Source organism: Barbatula barbatula (assembly GCF_947034865.1).
Source record: "Barbatula barbatula genome assembly, chromosome: 11".
NCBI classification, from domain to species: Eukaryota; Metazoa; Chordata; class Actinopteri; order Cypriniformes; family Nemacheilidae; genus Barbatula; species Barbatula barbatula.
The window spans coordinates 2357931-2367783 of record NC_136774.1 but is presented as its reverse complement, the minus strand read 5'-3'; the positions used below and the strand labels follow the sequence as shown (position 1 = coordinate 2367783).

At 41.4% G+C, this 9853-nt stretch overlaps 2 protein-coding genes across 2 annotated transcripts; one reads left to right on the top strand and one right to left on the bottom strand.

Annotated features, from left to right (window-relative positions):
• The first annotated feature begins 611 nt into the window (after nt 1-611).
• On the top strand, nt 612-3189 carry mrps25 (mitochondrial ribosomal protein S25). The gene is made up of 4 exons (XM_079467436.1): nt 612-1026; nt 1337-1443; nt 1524-1611; nt 2379-3189. The coding sequence occupies exons 1-4, from the start codon at nt 893-895 to the stop codon at nt 2569-2571; spliced, it is 522 nt and encodes a 173-aa protein (XP_079323562.1). The 5' UTR covers nt 612-892; the 3' UTR covers nt 2572-3189.
• On the bottom strand, nt 2796-8999 carry rbsn (rabenosyn, RAB effector). Its single transcript, XM_079467435.1, has 12 exons — nt 8838-8999; nt 8403-8625; nt 8116-8247; nt 7847-7947; nt 7619-7664; nt 7368-7529; nt 6698-6954; nt 5414-5484; nt 5228-5314; nt 5048-5150; nt 4855-4959; nt 2796-4752 (listed from the first exon to the last, which is right to left on the bottom strand). Exons 2-12 carry the CDS (start codon nt 8563-8565, stop codon nt 3757-3759), a joined length of 2223 nt encoding a protein of 740 aa, XP_079323561.1. The 5' UTR covers nt 8566-8625; nt 8838-8999; the 3' UTR covers nt 2796-3756.
• Between the last annotated feature and the right edge of the window lie 854 nt (nt 9000-9853).

Genomic DNA, 9853 nt, shown 5'->3' with positions numbered 1-9853 from the left:
GTATCTTATTTACTTGTTTATTCAACAGAGTTTTGCCGTATTTAATAGTTTATTATAGGACTACACTGCAAAATAGGATTTTCTTACTTAGTATTTCTAGAAAAATGGTCTTGAATTAATGTTTAGATTTTTCTCATTAAAATCAAGATAATTGTTCTTACCCCATTAGCAGATGGTTTTGCTTGTTTTAAGCACAAATTCACGACTTTTTAGACATTTGTCTTGTCTTGCAAGAGAAGAAAATGAAGAAAGTCATTTTTTGCAGTGTACAAGATGGTAGTTTTGCTTATTGTTGTCACTTTTTGCGAGTTCGTGTCGAAAATACACAATATATTTGATCCTAATATGCATAACTATATCTATTCAAAACAGGCTTGGTGAACAGAAATGACATTTGAACGGTTGTTTGGCGTTTCAAATTTTAAGTGACATGACAACTAGCCCATAAACAAACTTAATATCAATTATTGTAAATAATTAGTTCACAAAATGTACCATATCCCTTGCATGAATTTAATCACATTTGTCAATATCATTATAATTTTGACTCAAATAAAAATATCTGAGGGACCCCCTAAGTCTATTTTTTACTTGTTATGGGGGTCACTAATGCCTAATGGGGGTCCCGGATCCCCTTCAATTCGAGCACTGGTCTCAACTGACAGCTTCACGTTCCTGTTAGAACATTTGTGCCCGTTTAGCGTTTGATATTCATAAATGCGTTTAGCTCCCGGTTGGAGGCGCACCGCCGACTTGTTGCCGCTAAGTGGCGCTCTAACGTTTGTGTTCACGTCATCGTGAAGCGCGAAGAAGACGCAATGCGAGCTCGTGTTTGCTTTGCTTGTCTGAGGGTCTTTCGGCGATATCATTTACACAAACGCGGGATATAATCATGCCTATGAAGGGCAGGTTTCCCATACGGCGGACGCTGGAGTATCTGCAGAAAGGAGAAGTCGTGTTTAAAAACTCGGTGAAGATTATGACTGTCAATTATAACACGCATGGAGATCTGAGTGAAGGAGCAAGGTCAGAAAACAACACCCTCACCTTCACATTTCCCCATCAAAGTGACACGACATGTTTCCATACTGAAATGGCAAACTAGTTCAAGTCCAAGATACTTTTCTCTGTTAAAACTTCATGATGTAATTATGCGTTAAAGTTTGATTTCAATCTTTCATTTCACTTTGATTCCTGTCTGTGACACAAGCAAATAAACACTTAAAGACTGAACTCCCAGCAGTCAAACATTGACTTGTTCTGTCTACAGTTATAATACTAGAAATGACATTTCATGGCTGTTTCATCTCCAATGTTGAATGATGTCGTCCGACAGGAAGTTTGTGTTCTTCAACATCCCACAAATCCAGTACAAAAATCCCTGGGTTCAGATCATGATGTTTAAAAACATGACCCCCTCTCCCTTCCTCAGATTCTATCTCGGTAAGATGAAGATCTTGATCCGTCTCACGATGCCGACTGCTCCGCTGTCATATTCTGCTCATTCTCAACATGTTTTATAGATGATGGAGAACAAGTGCTGGTGGATGCAGAAGGAAAGGACTACAGAGAAATCACACGGCACGTAAAGAAGATTCTGGGCAAGTCAGAGTAAGTCCTTCTTGAATGTATAAAGGATATGACTTGAATAAGTTCTTCATGCCCGGTCAAAACCTGAAATTCATTTCTCTCCGAGAAAGTTTTTATTGAGGTTATGGGAATAAACACGCGTTCTCTGGATGTGATTTTTATCAATAATAAATGATTGATTTCTTACAAATAAAATGATTACAGACGCGTTTTCTGAGATTAAAGTGTAAAAACCTGAAGCAATAACACCCAACAAATGGAGAATGGGTTGCTCATCATAGAACATAAAATGCTTTTTTATGGTCATTTATCTATATTTTAATACAGTTCTGAAAGAGCCACATACTTGACAATCTAAAGTAATCATCGATACACATTGTTTACGTCAAACGTTCAGGTTTGGATCATTTTAGCCATTTGTTCACGGTCATGTTGTTCAAAAACTGCATATTGTTTCTGAGGGTTTGTATGCGTACAGTGGAACTAAATGGGGCTCGTTGCTGTGTGGTCACAAATATCTTCTGCAGACGTTATTAAAGTGTTACGATACTGACCACCAGAATGTTCTATGATCTTCTGCCACTTTTCACATCTGTAGTCTTTTCTGATTAAATGCACCAATCTGGCCATCGACAAGTCATTTTCACTCATAGATCTACTGCTCACCGGGTATTTTTTACCCACCATTCTTTGCTTTAAATACCCAGAGGCAGTTTAATGTGATAGACGTGCAATTTCTGAAATATGTGCTTGTATTCTTGCTCATGTCTCGCTCTCTCTGTCCACAGTAAAGTCCTCGAGGCCGAAGCTTTGGCCAAAATGGAGTTGTCGAATCCTGCCAACTTCGGGCCCAAGAAATACTTTCTGCGAGAGTGTATGAGTGAGGTAGAGGGGCAGGTTCCTCATCCGGGTGTCGTGCCTCTTCCCAAAGAGATGACCGGCAAATACAGAGCCAAATTGGCTGCTGGCTCAGACGATTAACAACAGTTTGAGAAGACCTCAAAAGTCATGTATATTGTATCTCGATGTTCTAATTTAAATGCTTTTTTTTTACTGTAACTGTCTATTTCTGTAGTGAGAGATTTTTCCCCTGAAGTTGTGTGCGTTACTAGCAGAAATGGAAATAAATGTACAACAGTTAATTGACACTTTTCTTGGGTTAAACCACAACATCAAATATGAATCAGACTCAGGAATGCTATATTCTGTCAGATTGTTTTTATTAGTGTTGCCAGTTATGATATTGTTCAGTGTAAACAGAAAACATCCAAAAGTTTATTAGGACAGGCTTGACCACAAAAGCACTCTTGACCACAAAATGGGCGATTACAAAAGCACTACATTCAGTCGCTAAGCTGTTGCTGTTGTGTTTCTACATACATGGTATACGGTGATTTTATAATAAATCTAATTTACAACTTGCACTCTTCAAGTACAGTATATGTATATTCTTTACTAGAAAGCTTTTAATAGCTCACAGTCAAAACAAGTCACTAAGTGTTTGACATCTGTTTGTGGTATGTACAATAACGTATCACTGAGACATGCAAGTAACATTGTGACAGGAGAAACTTACGCATATTAATTGTACGTTTTTGTATTTTTAGAACCAAGACCATTACTAAACACCAGTTTTAAAACAAAAAGCAGTGGAGATCAGGACTGCTAATGGATACTAGTAACACAATGAGAGTCTGCACGTGTGTTATTATATACCTAACAAGTAAATAAACCAGGAGATTTAACATCATATCATCAAACATTGCAAATAGAATTTCAGAGCCGCCCAATGTTATAAAGAAGTGCAGGACGTCAGGGTCTTGATCAGTTGAAGTTTTGATCATACGTTAGATCAGTAGTCGAGCAGAAGAAAATAATCAAAGTTACAATTGTGCATTTCAATTTGCAAAAACAATTAGTTGACAAAATCTTCAACGGACGTGCATAAAATACTGACTAGGTTGCTTATAATATTTCAAATTTAAAAAACCACAGACCCGTTTTTCCTCAAACCAACTGTTGAATAACGCAATTTGAATATTTAGGGCTGCTAATGCTCCCTATTATTCTTTCTAAAGCTCATTGCAATTGATTTAGAATGTAGGAATCTGCTGGAAGGGAGAAACAATGTAAAAGTCTGAAAAAACCTTCACATGGGGTTTGTGACTATTTTTTTCTTTTCTGCTCTTGAAGCGTTCGATGGAGCTCCCTTAAGTTCTCTGACAAAAGCTCCACTTCATCTGCACGCCCGTTTAGTTTGGCGTCAAACATATACGCACGGATATTGTCTATCTGTTGCAGAAGCAGCTCTTCCTCAATCATGTCATCCATGATTGAGTCGTTGTTGTCGTCGTCGTCTTCATCAAATGGATTGGTTGAGGCAGCTGGATTCCCATCCGAAACCTCTTTAAAAGGGTTCCCTCTATCTTCGTCACCGTCCTCATCTTCGAAAGGATTTCCAAGCGACTTTGCTTTACCTGCGTCAAGATTTTCTGTGGCATCCTCTTCCTCCTCAAATGGGTTGTATTCTTTCTTTCCATTGGCTGCATGATTATTTTCCCTCTTGATCTCTACACTTAAGGAGCTGCTTGCTTCTTCCTCAGCTGGAGAGAAATCCTCATCATGGAACGGGTTACTTGCTTGTGGATTTGGTGTTTGTTCCTCTCTGTGTCTCACCCACGGTGGAGAGTTTCCAAGGTTTGCACTTAAATGATCTTCCAGGACACATTCGTCCTGTTCTTCATCTCGAACATTGTCTCTAAAATCTAAGGAAGACGTCTTTGTGTGGGCTTTGTTCTCAAGTTCTCTTTGCTCCAGATGTTCAATCTGTCTCTGCTGCAGGTCTGTTTCCTGGGCCAGCTTCTGTGAAAGCTGGATGGCCGTGCTGGTCTGCTGGGCGTCAAACTCGTCCTGAAGCTGCCGCAGGTTCTCCTCCAGCATGGCCACCTCGTCTGTGCGGTTAGCGGTGCGGGCCTGCTGTAAGAAGGACTCTATGTTTCCAATTTGTTGCAGCAGAGGGTCGTCCAGCTCAGAGTGAGTGCCGGACTGCGGCAGCCAGCCGCCGGCTTTGGTCATACGGGGACCTGGAACGCTTCCGTTCGCACCGAGGGCCGGGCGGTTCTTCTCATTTTCAGATCGACGTTGTTGTGCCTCTAGAGATGCCTTTGTTTTGCCAGACAGATGGAGGGTTACAAAATGGCCTCCCAAGTAATTCATTTACAGCATGTAAAGTTTATTCATGGTTATACAACGTAACCACAGCACCTGTTTCTCCTGCTGAATCCTTTTCCCTTGCTCCTCCTTCCTCTTCTCCTTCAGCTCCTCATATTTCTCCTTGGTAGGAAGCGACGTCAGACCCAGTAGTTTCTCCTTCAAAAAGAAGAAATATTCAAATGATGTGCCCATCCCCCTTTTGAAGTTAATGTCCGAGAACGTGTTTTGTGTGTGTGTGTCCTACCTGTATAAAGAGCGTGGCCGCGTAGCGCACCATTTTTTGTAGCTGTAGAGCTTTAGGGTGCGGCTGGACCACATCTTTTAACCCGAGTGTGAGGATCTTCTTACTAATGCAACATTACAGAAATGCGTGATGGCATTCTAACACAGACACTTTCATAACAACGCATTTCTAAATTTCTACCTCAGAACATCGATGAGCTCGTAGTATTTTTGTATTTCCATCCTCAATCCAGCAGCATTCTCCAGATTATAAGCGGTCTCTCCAGCACTGCACAGGACACACAAAAAGTGCAATGTATTGACGCGTTACCAGGCAAACAAACAAATGCACATCTGTAGTGGTTTTCTTACAGCTGTTAGGGCTTACTTGAGCGACTCGGCCATGTGCATGTACTCTGGAGCCTTAGCGTCAACCTTCTCCATACATGTCCTCAACCTCTACACGATGAAAAACAATATGTTTGTTTTTATCTCACTAGATTCAATGTTCCTATACAACTTATGTATTTTTTTCATTTTCAATGAAACACACAAATGTCTGTACACACAACATCATCAATGCTAAAACAATCATGCATGAAAGTATAGAATATTAGGTAATCCAGTGAGGTATAACATTTTCACCTTAAATTTGGAGCAGAATGACTTAAGATGGCAGCATCATTTTATTTTTACACAGCGACTGGTAGATCTGTTGACTTCATCAATCTTTATTTCTATTCATAAAGCCCTATATAGTACAATCACAAAGATCAGGGATTTTATTGCTGATTTTCAATGGTCAAAAAGTGTGCACCGGTCAAATGTTTAAAGCAGGGGTTCCCCCAGGGGATCGCAATGGCGGGGTCGCAAGAGGATTTCCAGATACACTTATTTATAAAATACACCATTTAGAATAAAAAAACGTAACTAAATATACAAATATTAGTTAAGTTCAAAATAAACCATACAAATAAAAAGCCCCCAGCCTTTCGAACTTTCTTCCCCTCGATCGTGACCCCTGAGGTGATTACTCACAACAACATTAGCAACCGCATTAGGTGCGGCAAGTCAGCACCACGTTAAACATTCCCATATGTACATCCAGATTATTTTTCAGGCTTTAAATTGAGGATATTTTTATTTGTCGAAATGAAACGTTGGTTTATATCAACGCATAAAGACAATGCAGGGAAGCCAGCGGAGGAGGGCAGAGGGGCCATCGACCTCAGGTATGAAAAGAGGCACATCCATCAGCACTAGAATCAGTTTGATGAAATTCGACCATCTGTAGTTATAGTTCATGTATCATGTTTATGTATAACAACAACTAAAGTAATGAATAAAATACTATAAAATAATATGTTCGACTTTGTTATTTTTTTTGGTTCTTTTTCTGTCTGATGTTTGACCTGTGTTTTGACTTCCATAACCTTTTATGTTTTACTTATAGTCAATGTTTTCTTGTACAGCTGCTTTGTAACAATGAAAATTGTAAAAAGCGCTGTATAAATAAAGCTGACTTGACGTGTTGTATACTTTTACCACCTCGGATGATAGAGGGGGTCTTGAGTCTCTGGCGCTGTTATTTTGGGGGTCACTGGCTGAAAAGTTTGGAAACCCCGATTGTAAAGTGTATGCCATGTTTACAGTAGTCTTCTGCAGCGGGTACCTCATACAGTTTGACAATATCCGGCATGTGATCCTTTTCCTCCAGTTTATGCTGATGGCGCATCAGCGTGTCCATGCAGTGATGACAACAGCGCACCCGATCATCATCTTTCTCCTCCAGAACAGAGGTGACGGAGGAGATGCTGCTGATGGAGCCGCGGCGAGGGATCGGTGGAACCACCTGTGCTCCGGGCGACCCCCTCTGACCCGGACTGGCCGGCGCATATAAAGCTTCTTTTGTTCCGGTGGTTAACTTATCTGCAACAAAACATTACATGACAGAAATATTCAGCGTACATAAAATAATATCTATAATTCTATCAGCAAGTGGTACGGTGGGATGAATAAATTATTAAACGGATTTCAAACGACATTTTTAAATTAAGCAACATTAGTATGCCAAACTTCCATCTACCCAACATCTAAAATACATTTACACTCCAACATCAATCCCGGAATGCATTGGAATAAACAAAGTTTAAAACAGAAACGATAAATTCACTTGAATTTAACTCGATACCCAAAAGTACAAATGCAGTGTTATGGTGTGTTTTGTATCGTTGCACTAATTCGAATATCCAGTGTAAGTTCTAGTGAAGGGAATAGCGAGTCAAGCCCACCATTGGCTTCACATAAGGAGTACTATGTGCTGCTTTCCATGCGTCACTCACAAGCCATCTGGAGAGGCACAAAGTCTGTGCACTTTCTGCACATAATGGAACCACAAAGGCGGCAATGGTGGCGGCGGTTGCGGATGTTGAATTTGCCCCCACAATCGGGGCAGAACGGCACATCTTGATCATTCACCCATGACACCAAGGATTTCTCAAGTGCTGAGAAAACAAAGCAGTCACATAATTGCAAATGATTACTTTAATAGCAGCGAACACATTTGTTATTTGCTGTGATGTCTTTCACCTACATCTAATCTGTGCCGCATCCATATTGGTCCTGTCGAAGGAGGTTAGCTAGACACAAACAACGACAACAACAACAAAAGAGGAAAGCAATCAGATCAACGTTTCAAATGTAATATACCGGTTGAATTAAAGTTGATTGATTCGTCAGTGAGTAAATCACGTTAAATATTTGTGATCTCAAAACAGGCCAAAACAATCAAAAGACTTTTTGTCATTGAGAAAATACTCACCTTTTCCAGTCGTATGATGCATTTGTTGACTTCGATAACGTAATGGTCGATTCTTGCAGCTCTGTGCTTCTTGAAAGCATCCAAGTGACTGCGGGCGGCCCCTGGTTGAATGGAATTCATACCTTTATTACACTGCAGAGTGAATTATTCAGCGAACATACGGTGACTTTAATGACTGCCAACATTTATTCAAACACACAGAGCAACAACAGCCAAGTGTATTATAACCATGGCCAGATTCAAGACCCAGGCAGAAGGTCGGCCGTTACCGAGTTCCTGCGGCTCCCACATGTAAGGGTCCACCCCTCCATAATAAAAGGACTCGTAGCTGCTCTCTGTCCGCTCGTCTCCATCCCGCTTCAACAGCTTGTCTGTGGCTCTCTTCGCCTTCTGCACCAGGCCTGAGGAACCACGAGAAAGATTCAGACTACGTTTGTTTGCACCTGTTCTGCAATGTCTAGGCTCACTCGTAATACACGTTTCTACACGTGTTCCTGGCGCTCCTGTGGAGCGGTGGTCTCGTCAATGAGAATCATCTGACCTGACCGGTACTTACTCTTCAGCTGGCCGCTGACGTGCCGGTTGTCTCCGGAGTGCTCTTCCTCATAGTGGTCCTGTAACTGGTAGAAGGACTGGAGGTCTTTCAGACAGAGGGGACACAGAAAGCCCTCCTTCACCTCAGACGAGTCTTCTAACGAAGGCTGATATATGGAGGCCATGAGCTGGTTTTGGTTTCTGCTGCACCTGTTATGACAGCAGACCCCCTACATCACCTGCACCTGCACACAATATAAAACAAAAGTCTGTTGTTACTTCCCTGTGAAGTGTTTGCCGTCTCAGGAGGCTCACAGGAAACACATCAAAGTGCAAATAGCCTTCTATCGCAGGTTGATCGTGTCTGTACGTTTATGTTTCTTCTGTCAGAGTCAGTAAACATACAGCAGGCCGGAGTCAAACCCCGATGAGTGACAGATGACAAAGCAATGCTTACCGACATCACTTCATCTCGAAACATCGCGTTAAATGTGAACATGTATCAATATTCAAGCAGATGGAGCTGAGCAGAGGATTTTAAAGGAGCAGTAAAGCGCTGATCATATGGCCGATCGTGTGACTCTTTCAGTGTGACCATCGCAACTACGCGACATCCTCTGGGCAGAGCATCGTGTCAAAATAAAAGTCGCCCTCTTCTTCTTTGGTTTTTCACGACAACCAGCGTATTAAGTTCATCACCGCCACCTCCTGCTCCGGAGTGTGTATTTTATTAATCAGCCCTGTCTGCATGAGTCGCATGAGTCGCAAGGTGCTTGTTACACAAATAAAGGTTAACAAATGGACATGAATCTGGCGTGTTTGTGTGTGAATTAGGGAAGAATCTGATGCAACTGAATAGGCGATGTGGTAGTGTGTGCTGTTTGCATATGCCAACAGAGTGACAGTATGCAGGGAAATAAATGTCTTAATATTGTTGCAGCTGGTAAGCATTGTTGCAATCATGTGGTGTACATCCTGTGTGATGGAGGAGGGTCAGTTGTGGCCTGGGGGTTAGAGCGTTGGGCTTGTGATCAGAAGGTTACCAGTTCTAATTCAGTGCCAGCAGGTCATGACTGAAGGGCCCTTGAGCAAGACACCTTACCCCTGATTGCTCTGCAGTAATGTGTCACTGTAAAAAACGTCTTGTAAGTCGCTTTGGATAAAAGCGTCTGCCAAATGAATAAATGTAAATGTGGAGGATGTGTACAGGTGTTGATATTGTCCTTCAAGGTTGTGATCAGAGTTGGTAACTTGTCAACGTACTGTATAATCCTGTATATGATAGGGGTTTTTGGTTGGAATCAGTAATGTTTTAATATATGGCGAGTAATATTTTTGGTATACTATGTGTTGACATAGTATACCCTATATATCAAAACTTTATTGTGCTTATGTGTGTGTATGCGGGTTCCACAAGAAATTTGTGCCCGGGGCCTTTGAATTCTTAATCCGGGCCTGCTCGGTGGCAGAAAC